A 21,397-nucleotide genomic window follows, 5' to 3' on the forward strand; every position below is an offset into this window, starting at 1 on the left:
GAAACCGCCCCTGTGCAGGGCACAGTCCTAAAGGGTGGCCCTGTGGGGTGGGGGCACACACAGGCCTTTGGACGCCCCTGCAGGCATCCCATGCGGCTTTGTGGGATTAGAAAAGCCCCCTCTGTATGTTCTGGGTGGAAAGAAAAGAAGGGAGATGGAGGGTGAGGTGGGAGGGGGCTGGGAGGAGGACTTTACGGGGGGCGGGGGGTGCTCTCTGGAGGGTTCGCCCAGGTGTGTGCTCAGAAGGCAGAGAGGCCCCGGGAACGAAAGCAATGAATTATTTATGACTGTTTCCACTCTGCACTCATCAAAGGCCCCTGCGCTGTTCTCCTCAAACCTTCGTTGGCTTGGCACACGCTGGGCACTGCCTCCCCCAGCCCCTGCTCCTCCCTTTGCCATGGGCCGTCCTACAATCCCAGGAGCATGGGCGGGGGCCGTGCGGCTGGGCGGGACTCGGGAAGGTCAGATGGAACCCAGTGCCTTCCTTCCTGCGCTCTGATCACGTGTTAATCAGCGTGTCTCGCGGGGCTGCAGCTTGCTCCCCGGCATTGCCCCGGGCTCCCCGGCAATCTGAGCCCTCTCTGCTTTTTGGCCACTCGAGAACTTTCCCTCTCGCTCCCCCGGCTCTGGGCCCCCCAATGGCAGCAGCTTCATACCTGGTAGGGTGCATCCTTTGTCCCAAATGCCACACCGGGCACTGACCCAGCAACGATGCGCCGGTTCCCGGTTTACAGAGTAATTGTAAGAGCATGAAAGAGGACAGATTGGCAAGTAATTGCAGTGTTAACTCGGCGATGTCTCATCATCTTGTGGCGGCGAGATTCCTAATTGTCTCGCGGGGAGCGCGTTTCTCTACATGGTAGCTTCCCGAGGGCCTCTGGAGCAGGGGAACGGAATACACAGGAGACGGGGACTCAGCTCTCCTCCCCATAAATATCCCTTTATTTGCATGTGTTTTGCAGCCTCCTTAAAAAGCCAACGCGTTCATTCAGGCCTGATTAATGGGATGCTGCCGAATGCATGATTGGGCTGTGGCGGCCCAGCTGATAGATGGCTTTGGAGTTAGCCGCTGGAGGTCCCCCACTTAAAGGGCTGAACGCTTCCTTTCAGAATCTCACCGGCTGTGCGTGCCTCGTGACCAGCCCCCCCGAGAACGCCACGGTGGTCCCCGGGAAGTGCCCGAGTCCCGGGTGCCAAGAGGCCTTCCTCACCTTCCTGTGCGTGATGTGCGTCTGCAGCATGATTGGGGCGATGGCGCAGACACCCTCAGTCATCATCCTCATCCGGTAAGCTTATGAGGTCCCCAGGGACCTCAACGCCAGCCTCACTGTGCCCCCTTCCCACCTGGTGTGTGTCGGCAGGTGTCCCGGGGGCCAGACTTTCGGGTACCAGGTGAGTCTCAGGAGCCACCTCCCCTAGGCGTCAGTTCCATTCACGACAGACCTCACACCAACCGTCGAAAGCAGGGCCCACAGGAGAAAAGCACACATCCGTGTCCCCCCAACAATAGACTCTGCAGGTCACTTTGAAAGGGACTGTGGGCCCATATTGATGTTTGCACGGACACGGTTGGAGTTCAATGAAAATGGCATCAGACTAGCCAAGTCCCCGTGTTCACCCCCCACGTGGTTCTGAGACCAGTTGCTGAGTCTGGAACCGGGGGTGACGTCACCGCTCCTGCCTGTCTCCTGCAGTGTGAGCACCTCCGAGACCACGTGTGTGCAGACGCTGTCGGGGTGTGATGTCGTGCCTGCACATCATTGAGTGTTCTTGCACAAATCGATGGCTGGAGAGAGCCACCCTTAGCTCCCGGTTCCCTGTCTCGGGACCTGTCCTGGGGACAGCTGGGGGGCCTCATAGGATATCATGAGTCATATTCTGAGTCGCACATTTGCACAGTCATCTAGATTTGCGTGAGGAGCACGGAAGTGGAATGCTCCGTACCCCAGCGCCCCTCTGAACCAGGAGAGGGGGCACCAAACACACTGAGGCCCACCTTCCTGGGAGGCCATCACCTCACAAACCAGTTCCATCGCAAGGGCTAGAGAGAAGAGTAGAATGAACTGCTTGGAGGGGACCTGCACAGACGCGTATGTCCCCAGCTGCTGGATCCGGGACCTCTCCTCGCTGTGCGTACAGTGTCTTTAGGGGCCAAATTTCCATTCTGTCCTTCATGAGATTAGCTCCAGTTATTAAAAACGTGTCTTATCACGGCAGTCACCATCCTTTTTCAGACTTTAGGCAGGGAAAGCAGGAGAAAAGACCATGGATAATTTTCTGAAGAAGGGCACTGATGGACAGCAGCAAAGGACCCTGGGGTTTGTTAATTTAAGTGGAGTGATAAGAATCTCCTCCTTTTCCCTCTTTGTCTCTGTGCACTAGGACAGTGAACCCTGAACTCAAGTCCTACGCCCTGGGGGTTCTTTTTCTCCTCCTCCGTTTGTTGGGTACGTATCCTCTCTTTATTCCCTCGATAAGGAATTGGATGCTAATGCCCAGGTGAGTAGATATCAGTGCAATGGTCCCATCTCTTGAATTTGTCTCCCCCCCCCCCCCCCCGTGATGTTTCATTATAGGAACTTTAGAAAATCAGAGAAACTTGAAGTGTGTCCATTTTGCCCAGGGTTTAGACTTAAAGTCAGGAACTTCCTAGATATGGCAAAGTTCCTGACTTTGTCTACAGCCGCTCTGCTGGGCCACCCTGAATTGTCCTCAGCATGAGGACCAGGGACGGTGTGATTTGGCCCCCTCGGGAGCAGTGGGGCTCCTGCTGGGACAGAGAGAGGTGCCTGCAAAGGGACACTTAGCATCGTTTCCATCTTTTCCAAACTGATCTGGTTCCAGGGTGTTCTATGGTTAGAATTAAGTCTAACCCCTTATTACGATGGGGAAACAGAGGATGGCAGGAACCCACAGTTCTTATAGGGTCCTGGGACCCACTGGGGTGAATCAGGAAAGTCCAATCCTGCACCCCGGCTGCCAGCCATGCCCTGCCCTCTCTCCCCAGACCACACTGATACTTGCTGAACATCTCTTTGTCAAGGCCAAGATCAAGACAGGATAACTTTTCTCTTGAGTAGTGGTTTTCTTTAATAGATTCAATGGTAAATCAGTGTGGAAAGGAAAATAACCATGGCCTGTATTTTCAGAGGCAAAACTATTCATTATGCAAAGTATGTAGCCATGGATGGGGACAAACAGTGAACTACAGAAATGTTTATAAAACATGTAAAAAAAAATCCGGCTGCAGTTCAAATGTCCAAAAGCAGGGAATCAGGTAACTCCTTGACCATCTGCAGTCCCAGTAGACTTGATCTTCCCCCGTGCAAATCTGCAAAGCAAAATATTTACAGAATTGGTAAGGACACGTGATCTGGTGGGGAAAGGGGTACATAATATGCTATATACGCAAAGGTCTTGAAAGTATATACAAGTGTGGAAAAATACTGGGGAGCTCCATGTGAAAATGGTATTTATTATGTCTGAGTAATGAGGTTATAGTGATATATGCATTCAAAATTTTAAAATTTAGAACATATGTTTGTTACTGTCATGATGAGACTAACTCCTACATAAGTGATACATGAAAGGAGAAAATGTTCAGCGGTTGCCTTCATTGGGAAGGGAGGGCCCCTATAGGGACTGGGAACATGCATTTGCCTTTCTCTGCCTGCAGTTAGTTATGTCCAGTCATTTGCCCTTATCATTCCTGCAAAGCCAAGGGCGAGACCTTGCAATCTTCCCAACCACATGGCGACCCTTAACTGGCATATTTGTCTTATTTCTAAGTCGTGGAAAATGGACATGTTCTAGGTGGGACAATACCCAGTTATCACTAGTGCAGCCATAATTTACACTCAAGCATGTTGGCCTTCCTGGACACCCCAGTGTCTCTAAGAAATAACACAGCCACAACTGTGTTGACAGTCCCTTCTCGTGGGGAGGGTGGAATGAGCAGGACTCATGGTGCCCTCCCCTGACATTCACTCCAAAAGGGGTGGACGGATACAGAGATGAGTGTGGAATGTCTGGTAGCAAGTCGGGGATCCTTATTTCTGGAAATGCTTCAAACATTCACATGCACATTCATTCCACGAACTTAACTTTTACTGAGCATGTAAGGTGTTCAAAGCTACATGGACCACATTCAGGTAGGCAAACGGAGCCATGGCAGACTAGACTAGACTAGAGTGTCCGGTTGGTAGGTAGGCCTCTCCCTATAGAGCCAACAAGGGAGAGGCCTACCTACCAACCGGACACTCTAGTCTACTGTAGTCTACTCTACTGTAGCTGAGTTGGCCTGTGCTCCGTGGCTGGTTCTGCAGGGAGAGGCATACCTACCAACTGAACACTCTAGTTACTTCTGTCTTCCTTGGATCTGTGGTTGACTCTGCAAGGAAAGGCCTATGGGTGACTCTGCAAGGAGAGGCCTACCTACCAACCTGACAGTTAAGTCCAGTCTACTGTGGTCTACTCTAATGATTTCTAGTCTGGGTTGCCTTGGCTCCCTGGTTGGCAATGTAGGGAGCGGCCTACCTCCAACCTGACACTCTAGTCTAGTCTACTCTGCCTGGCTCCGTCGTTAGGTTGGTAGGTAGACCTCTCCCTGTAGAGCCAAAGACAGAGCCAAGACAGACTAAACTAGTCTAGACTAGAGTGTCAGGCGGGTAGGTAGGCCTCTCTCTGCAGAGCCATTGACGGAGCCAAGACAGACTAGACTAGAGTGTCAGGTTTGTAGGTAGGCCTCTCCCTGCAGAGCCAACGATGGAGCCAAGTCAGACTAGACTAGAGTGTCGGCTCTGCAGTGAGAGGCCTACCTACAAACCTAACAATGGAGCCAAGTCTGACTAGACTAGAGTGTCAGGTTTGTAGGTAGGCCTCTCCCTGCAGAGCCAACGATGGAGCCAAGTCAGACTAGACTAGAGTGTCGGCTCTGCAGGGAGAGGCCTACCTACAAACCTAACGATGGAGCCAAGTCTGACTAGACTAGAGTGTCAGGTTTGTAGGTAGGCCTCTCCCTGCAGAGGCAACTACGGAATCAAGGCAGACTAGACTAGAGTATCAGGTTTGTAGGTAGGCCTCTCCCTGCAGAGCCAACGATGGAGCCAAGAGAGACTAGACTAGAGTGTCAGGTTTGTAGGTAGGCCTCTCCCTGCAGAGACAAATATGGAACCAAGACAGACTAGACTAGAGTGTCAGGTTTGTAGGTAGGCCTCTCCCTGCAGAGGCAACTACGGAATCAAGGCAGACTAGACTAGAGTATCAGGTTTGTAGGTAGGCCTCTCTCTGCAGAGCCAACGACGGAGCCAAGACAGACTAGACTAGTCTAGACTATAGTGTCAGGTTTGTAGGTAGGCCTCTCCCTGCAGAGCCAACGACGGAGCCAAGACAGACTAAACTAGTCTAGACTATAGTGTCAGGCGAGTAGGTAGGCCTCTCTCTGCAGAGCCAACGACGGAGCCAAGACAGACTAGACTAGAGTGTCAGGTTTGTAGGTAGGCCTCTCCCTGCAGAGCCAACGACGGAGCCAGGACAGACTAAACTAGTCTAGACTATATAGTCAGGTTTGTAGGTAGGCCTCTCCCTGCAGAGGCAACGATGGAGCCAAGTCAGACTAGACTAGAGTGTCAGGTTTGTAGGTAGGCCTCTCCCTGCAGAGCCAACGACGAAATCAAGGCAGACTACACTAGTTTAGACTATTGTGTCAGGTTTGTAGGTAGGCTTCTCCCTGCAGAGCCAACGACGGAATCAAGGCAGACTAGACTAGAGTATCAGGTTTGTAGGTAGGCCTCTCCCTGCAGAGGCAACGATGGAGCCAAGGCAGACTAGACTAGAGTGTCAGGTTTGTAGGTAGGCCTCTCCCTGCAGACCCAACGATGGAGCCAAGGCAGACTAGACTAGAGTGCCAGGCGAGTAGGTAGGCCTCTCCCTGCAGAGCCAACGACGGAGCCAAGGCAGACTAGACTATAGTGTCAGGCGTGTAGGTAGGCCTCTCCCTGCAGAGCAAACGACGGAGCCAAGACAGACCAGACTAGAGTGTCAGGTTTGTAGGTAGGCCTCTCTCTGCAGAGCCAACGACAGAGCCAAGACAGACTAAACTAGTCTAGACTATAGTGTCAGGCGAGTAGGTAGGCCTCTCACTGCAGAGCCAACGACGGAGCCAAGACAGACTAAACTAGTCTAGACTATATTGTCAGGTTTGTAGGTAGGCCTCTCCCTGCAGAGACAAATATGGAACCAAGACAGACTAGACTAGAGTGTCAGGTTTGTAGGTAGGCCTCTCCCTGCAGAGCCAACGACGGAGCCAAGTCAGACTAGACTAGAGTGTCAGGTTTGTAGGTAGGGCTCTCCCTGCAGAGCCAACGATGGAGCCAAGTCAGACTAGACTAGAGTGTCAGGTTTGTAGGTAGGCCTCTCCCTGTAGGCAACTACGGAATCAAGGCAGACTAGACTAGAGTATCAGGTTTGTAGGTAGGCCTCTCCCTGCAGACCCAACGATGGAGCCAAGTCAGACTAGACTAGAGTGTCAGGTTTGTAGGTAGGCCTCTCCCTGTAGGCAACTACGGAATCAAGGCAGACTAGACTAGAGTATCAGGTTTGTAGGTAGGCCTCTCCCTGCAGACCCAACGATGGAGCCAAGTCAGACTAGACTAGAGTGTCGGTTCTGCAGGGAGAGGACTACCTACAAACCTAACGATGGAGCCAAGGCAGACTAGACTAGAGTGTCACGTTTGTAGGTAGGCCTCTCCCTGCAGAGGCAACGACGGAGCCAAGACAGACTAAACTAGTCTAGTCTATAGTGTCAGGCGAATAGGTAGGCCTCTCTCTGCAGAGCCAACGACGGAGCCAAGACAGACTAGACTAGAGTGTCAGGTTTGTAGGTAGGCCTCTCCCTGCAGAGCCAACGACGGAGCCAAGACAGACTAAACTAGTCTAGACTATAGTCTCAGGTTTGTAGGTAGGCCTCTCCCTGCAGAGCCAATGATGGAGCCAAGTCTGACTAGACTAGAGTGTCAGGAGTGTAGGTAGCCCTCTCCCTGCAGAGCCAACGACGGAGCCAAGACAGACTGGACTAGAGTGTCAGGTTTGTAGGTAGGCCTCTCCCTGCAGAGCCAATGATGGAGCCAAGTCTGACTAGACTAGAGTGTCAGGTGTGTAGGTAGCCCTCTCCCTGCAGAGCCAACGACGGAGCCAAGACAGACTAGACTAGAGTGTCAGGTTTGTAGGTAGGCCTCTCCCTGCAGAGGCAACGATGGAGCCAAGTCAGACTAGACTAGAGTGTCAGGTTTGTAGGTAGGCCTCTCCCTGCAGAGGCAACGACGGAATCAAGGCAGCCTAGAATATATTGTCAGGTTTGTAGGTAGGCCTCTCTCTGCAGAGCAAACGACGGAGCCAAGACAGACTAAACTAGTCTAGTCTATAGTGTCAGGCGAGTAGGTAGGCCTCTCCCTGCAGAGCCAACGATGGAGCCAAGTCAGACTAGACTAGAGTGTCAGGTTTGTAGGTAGGCCTCTCCCTGCAGAGCCAATGACGGAACCAAGGCAGACTAGAGTAGAGTGTCAGGTTTGTAGGTAGGCCTCTCCCTGCAGGGGCAATGATGGAGCCAAGTCTGACTAGACTAGAGTGTCAGTTGTAGGTAGGCCTCTCCCTCTAGAGGCAACGACGGAGCCAAGTCAGACTAGATAGAGTGTCAGGTTTGTAGGTAGGCCTCTCCCTGCAGAGCCAACGACGGAATCAAGGCAGCCTAGACTAGAGTGTCAGGTTTGTAGGTAGGCCTCTCCCTGCAGAGCCAACGATGGAGCCAAGTCTGACTAGACTAGAGTGTCAGATTTGTAGGTAGGCCTCTCCCTGCAGAGCCAACGACGGAGCCAAGACACACTAAACTAGTCTAGACTATAGTGTCAGGTTTGTAGGTAGGCCTCTCCCTGCAGAGCCAATGATGGAGCCAAGTCACACTAGACTAGAGTGTCAGGTTTGTAGGTAGGCCTCTCCCTGCAGAGCCAACGATGGAGCCAAGTCAGACTAGACTAGAGTGTCAGGTTTGTAGGTAGGCCTCTCCCTGCAGAGCCAACGACGGAGCCAAGACAGACTAGACTAGAGTGTCAGGTTTGTAGGTAGGCCTCTCCCTGCAGAGCCAACGATGGAGCCAGGCACACTAGACTAGAGTGTCAGGTTTGTAGGTAGGCCTCTCCCTGCAGAGCCAACGACAGAATCAAGGCAGACTAGACTAGAGTGTCAGGTTTGTAGGTAGGCCTCTCTCTGCAGGGCAAAGTCGGAATCAAGGCAGACTAGACTAGAGTGTCAGGTTTGTAGGTAGGCCTCTCCCTGCAGAGCCAGCGACGGAATCAAGGCAGACTAGACTAGAGTGTCAGGTTTATAGGTAGTCCTCTCTCTGCAGAGCCTACGACAGAGCCAAGATAGACTAAACTAGTCTAGACTATAGTGTCAGGCGAGTAGGTAGGCCTCTCTCTGCAGAGCCAACGACAGAGCCAAGTCAGACTAGACTAGAGTGTCAGGTTTGTAGGTAGGCCTCTCCCTGCAGAGCCAACGACGGAGCCAAGACAGACTAGACTAGAGTGTCAGGTTTGTAGGTAGGCCTCTCCTTGCAGAGCCAACGACGGAGCCAAGACAGACTAAACTAGTCTAGACTATCGTGTCAGGCGAGTAGGTAGGCCTCTCTCTGCAGAGCCAACGATGGAGCCAAGTCAGACTAGACTAGAGTGTCAGGTTTGTAGGTAGGCCTCTCCCTGCAGAGCCAACGACAGAATCAAGGCAGACTAGACTAGAGTGTCAGGTTTGTAGGTAGGCCTCTCCCTGCAGAGCCAAAGACGGAGCCAAGTCAGACTAGACTAGAGTGTCAGGTTTGTAGGTAGGCCTCTCCCTGCAGAGCCAACGACGGAGCCAAGACAGACTAAACTAGACTATAGTGTCAGGTTTGTAGGTAGGCCTCTCTCTGCAGAGCCAACGACGGAGCCAAGACAGACTAAACTAGTCTAGAGTATATTGTCAGGTTTGTAGGTAGGCCTCTCTCTGCAGAGCCAACGATGGAGCCATGTCAGACTAGACTAGAGTGTCGGCTCTGCAGGGAGAGACCTACCTACAAACCTAACGATGGAGCCAAGTCTGACTAGACTAGAGTGTCAGGTTTGTAGGTAGGGCTCTCTCTGCAGAGCCAACGACGGAGCCAAGACAGACTAAACTAGTCTAGACGGTAGTGTCAGGTTTGTAGGTAGGCCTCTCCCTGCAGAGCCAACGACGGAATCAAGGCAGCCTAGACTAGAGTGTCAGGTTTGTAGGTAGGGCTCTCTCTGCAGAGCCAACGACGGAGCCAAGACAGACTAAACTAGTCTAGACTGTAGTGTCAGGTTTGTAGGTAGGCCTCTCCCTGCAGAGCCAACGACGGAATCAAGACAGACTAGACTAGAGTGTCAGGTTTGTAGGTAGGCCTCTCCCTGCAGAGCCAACGACGGAGCCAAGACAGACTAGACTAGAGTGTCAGGTTTGTAGGTAGGCCTCTCCCTGCAGAGCCAACGATGGAGCCAAGTCAGACTAGACTAGAGTGTCAGGTTTGTAGGTAGGCCTCTCCCTGCAGAGCCAACGATGGAGCCAAGTCAGACTAGACTAGAGTGTCGGCTCTGCAGGGATAGGCCTACCTACAAACCTAACGATGGAGCCAAGGCAGACTAGACTAGAGTGTCGGCTCTGCAGGGAGAGGCCTACCTACAAACCTAACGATGGAGCCAAGGCAGACTAGACTAGAGTGTCGGCTCTGCAGGGAGAGGCCTACCTACAAACCTAACGATGGAGCCAAGTCTGACTAGACTAGAGTGTCAGGTTTGTAGGTAGGCCTCTCCCTGCAGAGCCAACGATGGAGCCAAGTCAGACTAGACTAGAGTGTCGGCTCTGCAGGGAGAGGCCTACCTACAAACCTAACGATGGAGCCAAGTCTGACTAGACTAGAGTGTCAGGTTTGTAGGTAGGCCTCTCCCTGCAGAGCCAATGATGGAGCCAAGTCTGACTAGACTAGAGTGTCAGGTTTGTAGGTAGGCCTCTCCCTGCAGAGCCAACGACGGAGCCAAGACAGACTAGTCTAGAGTGTCAGGTTTGTAGGTAGGCCTCTCCCTGCAGAGGCAACGATGGAGCCAAGTCAGACTAGACTAGAGTGTCAGGTTTGTAGGTAGGCCTCTCCCTGCAGAGCCAACGACGGAAACAAGGCAGCCTAGACTATAGTGTCAGGTTTGTAGGTAGGCCTCTCTCTGCAGAGCCAACGACGGAGCCAAGACAGACTAAACTAGTCTAGTCTATAGTGTCAGGCGAGTAGGTAGGCCTCTCCCTGCAGAGCCAACGATGGAGCCAAGTCAGACTAGACTAGAGTGTCAGGTTTGTAGGTAGGCCTCTCTCTGCAGAGCCATTCACGGAGCCAAGACAGACTAGACTAGAGTGTCAGGTTTGTAGGTAGGCCTCTCCCTGCAGAGCCAACGACGGAATCAAGGCAGCCTAGACTATAGTGTCAGGTTTGTAGGTAGGCCTCTCTCTGCAGAGCCAACGACGGAGCCAAGACAGACCAGACTAGAGTGTCAGGTTTGTAGGTAGGCCTCTCTCTGCAGAGCCAACGACGGAGCCAAGACAGACTAAACTAGTCTAGACTATATTGTCAGGTTTGTAGGTAGGCCTCTCCCTGCAGAGACAAATATGGAACCAAGACAAACTAGACTAGAGTGTCAGGTTTGTAGGTAGGCCTCTCCCTGCAGAGGAAACTACGGAATCAAGGCAGACTAGACTAGAGTATCAGGTTTGTAGGTAGGCCTCTCCCTGCAGAGCCAACGACGGAGCCAAGTCAGACTAGACTAGAGTATCAGGTTTGTAGGTAGGCCTCTCCCTGCAGAGCCAACGATGGAGCCAAGACAGACTAGACTAGAGTGTCAGGTTTGTAGGTAGGCCTCTCCCTGCAGAGCCAACGATGGAGCCAAGTCAGACTAGACTAGAGTGTCGGCTCTGCAGGTCGAGGCCTACCTACAAACCTAACGATGGAGCCAAGTCTGACTAGACTAGAGTGTCAGGTTTGTAGGTAGGCCTCTCCCTGCAGAGCCAACGACGGAGCCAAGACAGACTAAACTAGTCTAGACTATAGTGTCAGGTTTGTAGGTAGGCCTCTACCTGCAGAGCCAATGATGGAGCCAAGTCTAACTAGACTAGAGTGTCAGGTTTGTAGGTAGGCCTCTCCCTGCAGAGCCAACGATGGAGCCAAGGCAGACTAGACTAGAGTGTCAGGTTTGTAGGTAGGCCTCTCCCTGCACAGGCAACGATGGAGCCAAGGCAGACTAGACTAGAGTGTCGGCTCTGCAGGGAGAGGCCTACCTAGAAACCTAACGATGGAGCCAAGGCAGACTAGACTAGAGTGTCACGTTTGTAGGTAGGCCTCCCTCTGCAGAGCCATTGTCGGAGCCAACACAGACTAGACTAGAGTGTCAGTTTGTAGGTAGGCCTCTCCCTGCAGAGGCAACGACGGAGCCAAGACAGACTAAACTAGTCTAGTCTATAGTGTCAGGCGAATAGGTAGGCCTCTCTCTGCAGAGCCAACGACGGAGCCAAGACAGACTAGACTAGAGTGTCAGGTTTGTAGGTAGGCCTCTCCCTGCAGAGCCAACGACGGAGCCAAGACAGACTAAACTAGTCTAGACTATAGTCTCAGGTTTGTAGGTAGGCCTCTCCCTGCAGAGCCAATGATGGAGCCAAGTCTGACTAGACTAGAGTGTCAGGAGTGTAGGTAGCCCTCTCCCTGCAGAGCCAACGACGGAGCCAAGACAGACTGGACTAGAGTGTCAGGTTTGTAGGTAGGCCTCTCCCTGCAGAGCCAATGATGGAGCCAAGTCTGACTAGACTAGAGTGTCAGGTGTGTAGGTAGCCCTCTCCCTGCAGAGCCAACGACGGAGCCAAGACAGACTAGACTAGAGTGTCAGGTTTGTAGGTAGGCCTCTCCCTGCAGAGGCAACGATGGAGCCAAGTCAGACTAGACTAGAGTGTCAGGTTTGTAGGTAGGCCTCTCCCTGCAGAGGCAACGACGGAATCAAGGCAGCCTAGAATATATTGTCAGGTTTGTAGGTAGGCCTCTCTCTGCAGAGCAAACGACGGAGCCAAGACAGACTAAACTAGTCTAGTCTATAGTGTCAGGCGAGTAGGTAGGCCTCTCCCTGCAGAGCCAACGATGGAGCCAAGGCAGACTAGAGTAGAGTGTCAGGTTTGTAGGTAGGCCTCTCCCTGCAGAGCCAATGATGGAGCCAAGTCTGACTAGACTAGAGTGTCAGTTTGTAGGTAGGCCTCTCCCTCTAGAGGCAACGACGGAGCCAAGTCAGACTAGATAGAGTGTCAGGTTTGTAGGTAGGCCTCTCCCTGCAGAGCCAACGACGGAATCAAGGCAGCCTAGACTAGAGTGTCAGGTTTGTAGGTAGGCCTCTCCCTGCAGAGCCAACGATGGAGCCAAGTCTGACTAGACTAGAGTGTCAGATTTGTAGGTAGGCCTCTCCCTGCAGAGACAACGACGGAGCCAAGACACACTAAACTAGTCTAGACTATAGTGTCAGGTTTGTAGGTAGGCCTCTCCCTGCAGAGCCAATGATGGAGCCAAGTCTCACTAGACTAGAGTGTCAGGTTTGTAGGTAGGCCTCTCCCTGCAGAGCCAATGATGGAGCCAAGTCTGACTAGACTAGAGTGTCAGGTTTGTAGGTAGGCCTCTCCCTGCAGAGCCAACGACGGAGCCAAGACAGACTAGACTAGAGTGTCAGGTTTGTAGGTAGGCCTCTCCCTGCAGAGGCAACGATGGAGCAAGTCAGACTAGACTAGAGTGTCAGGTTTGTAGGTAGGCCTCTCCCTGCAGAGCCAAAGACGGAATCAAGGCAGACTAGACTAGAGTATCAGGTTTGTAGGTAGGCCTCTCCCTGCAGTGCCAACGACGGAATCAAGGCAGACTAGACTAGAGTATCAGGTTTGTAGGTAGGCCTCTCCCTGCAGAGCTAATGATGGAGCCAAGTCATACTAGACTAGAGTGTCAGGTTTATAGGTAGTCCTCTCTCTGCAGAGCCTACGACAGAGCCAAGATAGACTAAACTAGTCTAGACTATAGTGTCAGGCGAGTAGGTAGGCCTCTCTCTGCAGAGCCAACGACAGAATCAAGGCAGACTAGACTAGAGTGTCAGGTTTGTAGGTAGGCCTCTCCCTGCAGAGCCAACGACGGAGCCAAGTCAGACTAGACTAGAGTGTCAGGTTTGTAGGTAGGCCTCTCACTGCAGAGCCAACGACGGAGCCAAGACAGACTAAACTAGTCTAGACTATCGTGTCAGGCGAGTAGGTAGGCCTCTCACTGCAGAGCCAACGATGGAGCCAAGTCAGACTAGACTAGAGTGTCAGGTTTGTAGGTAGGCCTCTCCCTGCAGAGCCAACGACGGAGCCAAGGCAGACTAGACTAGAGTGTCAGGTTTGTAGGTAGGCCTCTCCCTGCAGAGCCAAAGACGGAGCCAAGTCAGACTAGACTAGAGTGTCAGGTTTGTAGGTAGGCCTCTCCCTGCAGAGCCAACGACGGAGCCAAGACAGACTAAACTAGACTATAGTGTCAGGTTTGTAGGTAGGCCTCTCTCTGCTGAGCCAACGACGGAGCCAAGACAGACTAAACTAGTCTAGAGTATATTGTCAGGTTTGTAGGTAGGCCTCTCTCTGCAGAGCCAACGATGGAGCCATGTCAGACTAGACTAGAGTGTCGGCTCTGCAGGGAGAGACCTACCTACAAACCTAACGATGGAGCCAAGTCTGACTAGACTAGAGTGTCAGGTTTGTAGGTAGGCCTCTCTCTGCAGAGCCAACGACGGAGCCAAGACAGACTAAACTAGTCTAGACTGTAGTGTCAGGTTTGTAGGTAGGCCTCTCCCTGCAGAGCCAACGACGGAATCAAGGCAGCCTAGACTAGAGTGTCAGGTTTGTAGGTAGGGCTCTCTCTGCAGAGCCAACGACGGAGCCAAGACAGACTAAACTAGTCTAGACTGTAGTGTCAGGTTTGTAGGTAGGCCTCTCCCTGCAGAGCCAACGACGGAATCAAGGCAGACTAGACTAGAGTGTCAGGTTTGTAGGTAGGCCTCTCCCTGCAGAGCCAACGAGGGAGAGGCCTACCTACTAACCTGACACTCCAGTCTACTGTAGTCTACTGTCAGGTTGGTAGGCTGGCCTCTCTCTACAGAGTTGGCCTGTGCTCCATGGCAGGTTCTGCAGGGAGAGGCCTACCTACCAACCCAACACTCTACTCTACTCAAGTCTTCTTTAGATCCGTGGTTTACTCTGCAATGAGAGGCCTACCTACCAACCTGACACTTAAGTCCAGTTTACTGTGGTCTCCTCTAAACTATTAGTCTAGTTTGCCTTTGTTCCCTCTTTGGTTCTGCAGGGAGTGGCCTACCTACCAACCTCATACTCTAGTCTAGTGTAGTCTAGTCTACTCTTTCCTGGCTCGATCATTATGTTTGTAGGTAGGCCTCTCCCTGCAGAGCCAGCGACGGAATCAAGGCAGCCTAGACTAGATTGTCAGGTTTGTAGGTAGGCCTCGCCCAGCAGAGCCAACGACGGAGCCAAGGCAGACTAGACTATAGTGTCAGGTTTGTAGGTAGGCCTCTCTCTGCAGAGCCAACGACGGAGCCAACACAGACTAAACTAGACTATAGTGTCAGGCGAGTAGGTAGGCCTCTCTCTGCAGAGCCAACGACGCAGCCAAGACAGACTAGACTAGAGTGTCAGGTTTGTAGGTAGGCCTCTCTCTGCAGAGCCAACGACGAAGCCAAGACAGACTAAACTAGTCTAGACTATATTGTCAGGTTTGTAGGTAGGCCTCTCCCTGCAGAGATAAATATGGAACCAAGACAGACTAGACTAGAGTGTCAGGTTTGTAGGTAGGCCTCTCCCTGCAGAGGAAACTACGGAATCAAGGCAGACTAGACTAGAGTATCAGGTTTGTAGGTAGGCCTCTCCCTGCAGAGCCAACGACGGAGCCAAGTCAGACTAGACTAGAGTATCAGGTTTGTAGGTAGGCCTCTCCCTGCAGAGCCAACGATGGAGCCAAGTCAAACTAGACTAGAGTGTCAGGTTTGTAGGTAGGCCTCTCTCTGCAGAGCCAACGACGGAGCCAAGACAGACCAGACTAGAGTGTCAGGTTTGTAGGTAGGCCTCTCTCTGCAGAGCCAACGACGGAGCCAAGACAGACTAAACTAGTCTAGACTATATTGTCAGGTTTGTAGGTAGGCCTCTCCCTGCAGAGACAAATATGGAACCAAGACAGACTAGACTAGAGTGTCAGGTTTGTAGGTAGGCCTCTCCCTGCAGAGGAAACTACGGAATCAAGGCAGACTAGACTAGAGTATCAGGTTTGTAGGTAGGCCTCTCCCTGCAGAGCCAACAACGGAGCCAAGTCAGACTAGACTAGAGTATCAGGTTTGTAGGTAGGCCTCTCCCTGCAGAGCCAACGATGGAGCCAAGTCAGACTAGACTAGAGCGTCAGGTTTGTAGGTAGGCCTCTCCCTGCAGAGCCAACGATGGAGCCAAGTCAGACTAGACTAGAGTGTCGGCTCTGCAGGTCGAGGCCTACCTACAAACCTAACGATGGAGCCAAGTCTGACTAGACTAGAGTGTCAGGTTTGTAGGTAGGCCTCTCCCTGCAGAGCCAACGACGGAGCCAAGACAGACTAAACTAGTCTAGACTATAGTGTCAGGTTTGTAGGTAGGCCTCTACCTGCAGAGCCAATGATGGAGCCAAGTCTAACTAGACTAGAGTGTCAGGTTTGTAGGTAGGCCTCTCCCTGCAGAGCCAACGATGGAGCCAAGGCAGACTAGACTAGAGTGTCAGGTTTGTAGGTAGGCCTCTCCCTGCACAGGCAACGATGGAGCCAAGGCAGACTAGACTAGAGTGTCAGGTTTGTAGGTAGGCCTCTCCCTGCAGACCCAACGATGGAGCCAAGTCAGACTAGACTAGAGTGTCGGCTCTGCAGGGAGAGGCCTACCTAGAAACCTAACGATGGAGCCAAGGCAGACTAGACTAGAGTGTCACGTTTGTAGGTAGGCCTCCCTCTGCAGAGCCATTGTCGGAGCCAACACAGACTAGACTAGAGTGTCAGTTTGTAGGTAGGCCTCTCCCTGCAGAGGCTACGACGGAGCCAAGACAGACTAAACTAGTCTAGTCTATAGTGTCAGGCGAATAGGTAGGCCTCTCTCTGCAGAGCCAACGACGGAGCCAAGACAGACTAGACTAGAGTGTCAGGTTTGTAGGTAGGCCTCTCCCTGCAGAGCCAACGACGGAGCCAAGACAGACTAAACTAGTCTAGACTATAGTCTCAGGTTTGTAGGTAGGCCTCTCCCTGCAGAGCCAATGATGGAGCCAAGTCTGACTAGACTAGAGTGTCAGGAGTGTAGGTAGCCCTCTCCCTGCAGAGCCAACGACGGAGCCAAGACAGACTAGACTAGAGTGTCAGGTTTGTAGGTAGGCCTCTCCCTGCAGAGCCAATGATGGAGCCAAGTCTGACTAGACTAGAGTGTCAGGTGTGTAGGTAGGCCTCTCCCTGCAGAGGCAACGACGGAATCAAGGCAGCCTAGAATATATTGTCAGGTTTGTAGGTAGGCCTCTCTCTGCAGAGCAAACGACGGAGCCAAGACAGACTAAACTAGTCTAGTCTATAGTGTCAGGCGAGTAGGTAGGCCTCTCCCTGCAGAGCCAACGATGGAGCCAAGTCAGACTAGACTAGAGTGTCAGGTTTGTAGGTAGGCCTCTCCCTGCAGAGCCAATGACGGAACCAAGGCAGACTAGAGTAGAGTGTCAGGTTTGTAGGTAGGCCTCTCCCTGCAGAGGCAATGATGGAGCCAAGTCTGACTAGACTAGAGTGTCAGTTTGTAGGTAGGCCTCTCCCTCTAGAGGCAACGACGGAGCCAAGTCAGACTAGATAGAGTGTCAGGTTTGTAGGTAGGCCTCTCCCTGCAGAGCCAACGACGGAATCAAGGCAGCCTAGACTAGAGTGTCAGGTTTGTAGGTAGGCCTCTCCCTGCAGAGCCAACGATGGAGCCAAGTCAGACTAGACTAGAGTGTCAGGTTTGTAGGTAGGCCTCTCCCTGCAGAGCCAACGATGGAGCCAAGTCAGACTAGACTAGAGTGTCGGCTCTGCAGGGAGAGGCCTACCTACAAACCTAACGATGGAGCCAAGTCTGACTAGACTAGAGTGTCAGATTTGTAGGTAGGCCTCTCCCTGCAGAGCCAACGACGGAGCCAAGTCAGACTAGACTAGAGTGTCAGATTTGTAGGTAGGCCTCTCCCTGCAGAGCCAACGACGGAGCCAAGTCAGACTAAACTAGTCTAGACTATAGTGTCAGGCGAGTAGGTAGGCCTCTCTCTGCAGAGCCAACAACGGAGCCAAGACAGACTAGACTAGAGTGTCAGGTTTGTAGGTAGGCCTCTCCCTGCAGAGCCAACGACGGAGCCAAGACAGACTAGACTAGAGTGTCAGGTTTGTAGGTAGGCCTCTCACTGCAGAGCCAACGACGGAGCCAAGACAGACTAAACTAGTCTAGTCTATAGTGTCAGGCGAGTAGGTAGGCCTCTCCCTGCAGAGCCAACGATGGAGCCAAGTCAGACTAGACTAGAGTGTCAGGTTTGTAGGTAGGCCTCTCCCTGCAGAGCCAATGACGGAACCAAGGCAGACTAGAATAGAGTGTCAGGTTTGTAGGTAGGCCTCTCCCTGCAGAGGCAATGATGGAGCCAAGTCAGACTAGACTAGAGTGTCAGGTTTGTAGGTAGGCCTCTCCCTGCAGAGCCAACGACGGAGCCAAGACAGACTAAACTAGACTATAGTGTCAGGTTTGTAGGTAGGCCTCTCTCTGCTGAGCCAACGACGGAGCCAAGACAGACTAAACTAGTCTAGAGTATATTGTCAGGTTTGTAGGTAGGCCTCTCTCTGCAGAGCCAACGATGGAGCCATGTCAGACTAGACTAGAGTGTCGGCTCTGCAGGGAGAGACCTACCTACAAACCTAACGATGGAGCCAAGTCTGACTAGACTAGAGTGTCAGGTTTGTAGGTAGGGCTCTCTCTGCAGAGCCAACGACGGAGCCAAGACAGACTAAACTAGTCTAGACTGTAGTGTCAGGTTTGTAGGTAGGCCTCTCCCTGCAGAGCCAACGACGGAATCAAGGCAGCCTAGACTAGAGTGTCAGGTTTGTAGGTAGGCCTCTCCCTGCAGAGCCAACGAGGGAGAGGCCTACCTACTAACCTGACACTCCAGTCTACTGTAGTCTACTGTCAGGTTGGTAGGCTGGCCTCTCTCTACAGAGTTGGCCTGTGCTCCATGGCAGGTTCTGCAGGGAGAGGCCTACCTACCAACCCAACACTCTACTCTACTCAAGTCTTCTTTAGATCCGTGGTTTACTCTGCAATGAGAGGCCTACCTACCAACCTGACACTTAAGTCCAGTTTACTGTGGTCTCCTCTAAACTATTAGTCTAGTTTGCCTTTGTTCCCTCTTTGGTTCTGCAGGGAGTGGCCTACCTACCAACCTCATACTCTAGTCTAGTGTAGTCTAGTCTACTCTTTCCTGGCTCGTTCATTATGTTTGTAGGTAGGCCTCTCTCTGCAGAGCCAACGACGGAGCCAACACAGACTAAACTAGACTATAGTGTCAGGCGAGTAGGTAGGCCTCTCTCTGCAGAGCCAACGACGCAGCCAAGACAGACTAGACTAGAGTGTCAGGTTTGTAGGTAGGCCTCTCTCTGCAGAGCCAACGACGAAGCCAAGACAGACTAAACTAGTCTAGACTATATTGTCAGGTTTGTAGGTAGGCCTCTCCCTGCAGAGATAAATATGGAACCAAGACAGACTAGACTAGAGTGTCAGGTTTGTAGGTAGGCCTCTCCCTGCAGAGGAAACTATGGAATCAAGGCAGACTAGACTAGAGTATCAGGTTTGTAGGTAGGCCTCTCCCTGCAGAGCCAACGACGGAGCCAAGTCAGACTAGACTAGAGTATCAGGTTTGTAGGTAGGCCTCTCCCTGCAGAGCCAACGATGGAGCCAAGTCAAACTAGACTAGAGTGTCAGGTTTGTAGGTAGGCCTCTCCCTGCAGAGACAACGATGGAGCCAAGTCAGACTAGACTAGAGTGTCGGCTCTGCAGGGAGAGGCCTACCTACAAACCTAACGATGGAGCCAAGTCTGACTAGACTAGAGTGTCAGGTTTGTAGGTAGGCCTCTCCCTGCAGAGCCAAAGACGGAGCCAAGACAGACTAAACTAGTCTAGTCTATAGTGTCAGGCGAGTAGGTAGGCCTCTCTCTGCAGAGCCAACGACGGAGCCAAGACAGACTAGACTAGAGTGTCAGGTTTGTAGGTAGGCCTCTCCCTGCAGAGCCAACGATGGAGCCAAGTCAGATAGACTAGAGTGTCGGCTCTGCAGGGATATGCCTACCTACAAACCTAACGATGGAGCCAAGGCAGACTAGACTAGAGTGTCGGCTCTGCAGGGAGAGGCCTACCTACAAACCTAACGATGGAGCCAAGTCTGACTAGACTAGAGTGTCAGGTTTGTAGGTAGGCCTCTCCCTGCAGAGCCAACGATGGAGCCAAGTCAGACTAGACTAGAGTGTCGGCTCTGCACGGAGAGGCCTACCTACAAACCTAACGATGGAGCCAAGTCTGACTAGACTAGAGTGTCAGGTTTGTAGGTAGGCCTCTCCCTGCAGAGCCAATGATGGAGCCAAGTCTGACTAGACTAGAGTGTCAGGTTTGTAGGTAGGCCTCTCCCTGCAGAGCCAACGACGGAGCCAAGACAGACTAGACTACAGTGTCAGGTTTGTAGGTAGGCCTCTCCCTGCAGAGGCAACGATGGAGCCAAGTCAGACTAGACTAGAGTGTCAGGTTTGTAGGTAGGCCTCTCCCTGCAGAGCCAACGACGGAATCAAGGCAGACTAGATTAGAGTGTCAGGTTTGTAGGTAGGCCTCTCTCTGCAGAGCCAACGACGGAGCCAAGACAGACTAAACTAGTCTAGTCTATAGTGTCAGGCGAGTAGGTAGGCCTCTCCCTGCAGAGCCAACGATGGAGCCAAGTCAGACTAGACTAGAGTGTCAGGTTTGTAGGTAGGCCTCTCTCTGCAGAGCCATTCACGGAGCCAAGACAGACTAGACTAGAGTGTCAGGTTTGTAGGTAGGCCTCTCCCTGCAGAGCCAACGACGGAATCAAGGCAGCCTAGACTATAGTGTCAGGTTTGTAGGTAGGCCTCTCTCTGCAGAGCCAACGACGGAGCCAAGACAGACCAGACTAGAGTGTCAGGTTTGTAGGTACGGCCTCTCTCTGCAGAGACAAATATGGAACCAAGACAGACTAGACTAGAGTGTCAGGTTTGTAGGTAGGCCTCTCCCTGCAGAGGAAACTACGGAATCAAGGCAGACTAGACTAGAGTGTCAGGTTTGTAGGTAGGCCTCTCACTGCAGAGCCAACGACGGAGCCAAGACAGACTAAACTAGTCTAGACTATCGTGTCAGGCGAGTAGGTAGGCCTCTCCCTGCAGAGCCAACGATGGAGCCAAGTCAGACTAGACTAGAGTGTCAGGTTTGTAGGTAGGCCTCTCTCTGCAGAGCCATTCACGGAGCCAAGACAGACTAGACTAGAGTGTCAGGTTTTGTAGGTAGGCCTCTCCCTGCAGAGCCAACGACCGAATCAAGGCAGCCTAGACTATCGTGTCAGGTTTGTAGGTAGGCCTCTCTCTGCAGAGCCAACGACGGAGCCAAGACAGACCAGACTAGAGTGTCAGGTTGTAGGTAGGCCTCTCTCTGCAGAGCCAACGACGGAGCCAAGACAGACTAAACTAGTCTAGACTATATTGTCAGGTTTGTAGGTAGGCCTCTCCCTGCAGAGACAAATATGGAACCAAGACAGACTAGACTAGAGTGTCAGGTTTGTAGGTAGGCCTCTCCCTGCAGAGGAACTACGGAATCAAGGCAGACTAGACTAGAGTATCAGGTTTGTAGGTAGGCCTCTCCCTGCAGAGCCGACACTCTAGTCTAGTCTGCCTTGGCTCCATCGTTGGCTCTGCAGGGAGAGGCCTACCTACAAACCTGATACTCTAGACTAGAGTGTCAGGTTTGTAGGTAGGCCTCTCCCTGCGGAGCAAAAGACGGAGCCAAGACAGACTAAAACTAGTCTAGACTATAGTGTCAGGTTTGTAGGTAGGCCTCTCCCTGCAGAGCCAACGACGGAGCCAAGACAGACTAGACTAGAGTATCAGGTTTGTAGGTAGGCCTCTCCCTGCAGAGCCAACGATGGAGCCAAGGCAGACTAGACTAGAGTGTCAGGTTTGTAGGTAGGCCTCTCCCTGCAGAGCCAACGATGGAGCCAAGT

At 52.3% G+C, this 21,397-nt stretch overlaps 1 protein-coding gene across 2 annotated transcripts in view; it reads left to right on the top strand.

The window, feature by feature from the left end:
* SLCO3A1 (solute carrier organic anion transporter family member 3A1) overlaps positions 1–21,397 on the top strand; it is a 246,849-nt gene that overhangs the window by 205,891 nt on the left and 19,561 nt on the right. For both annotated transcript variants that reach the window (XM_036277812.1, XM_036277811.1), the window contains exons 8-9: positions 1,111–1,286; positions 2,383–2,447. In XM_036277812.1, the coding sequence (XP_036133705.1) occupies positions 1,111–1,286; positions 2,383–2,447 (241 nt within the window). The remainder of the gene's footprint in view (positions 1–1,110; positions 1,287–2,382; positions 2,448–21,397) is intronic.

Source organism: Molossus molossus, unplaced genomic scaffold, assembly GCF_014108415.1.
Source record: "Molossus molossus isolate mMolMol1 unplaced genomic scaffold, mMolMol1.p scaffold_m16_p_24, whole genome shotgun sequence".
Taxonomy (NCBI): domain Eukaryota; kingdom Metazoa; phylum Chordata; class Mammalia; order Chiroptera; family Molossidae; genus Molossus; species Molossus molossus.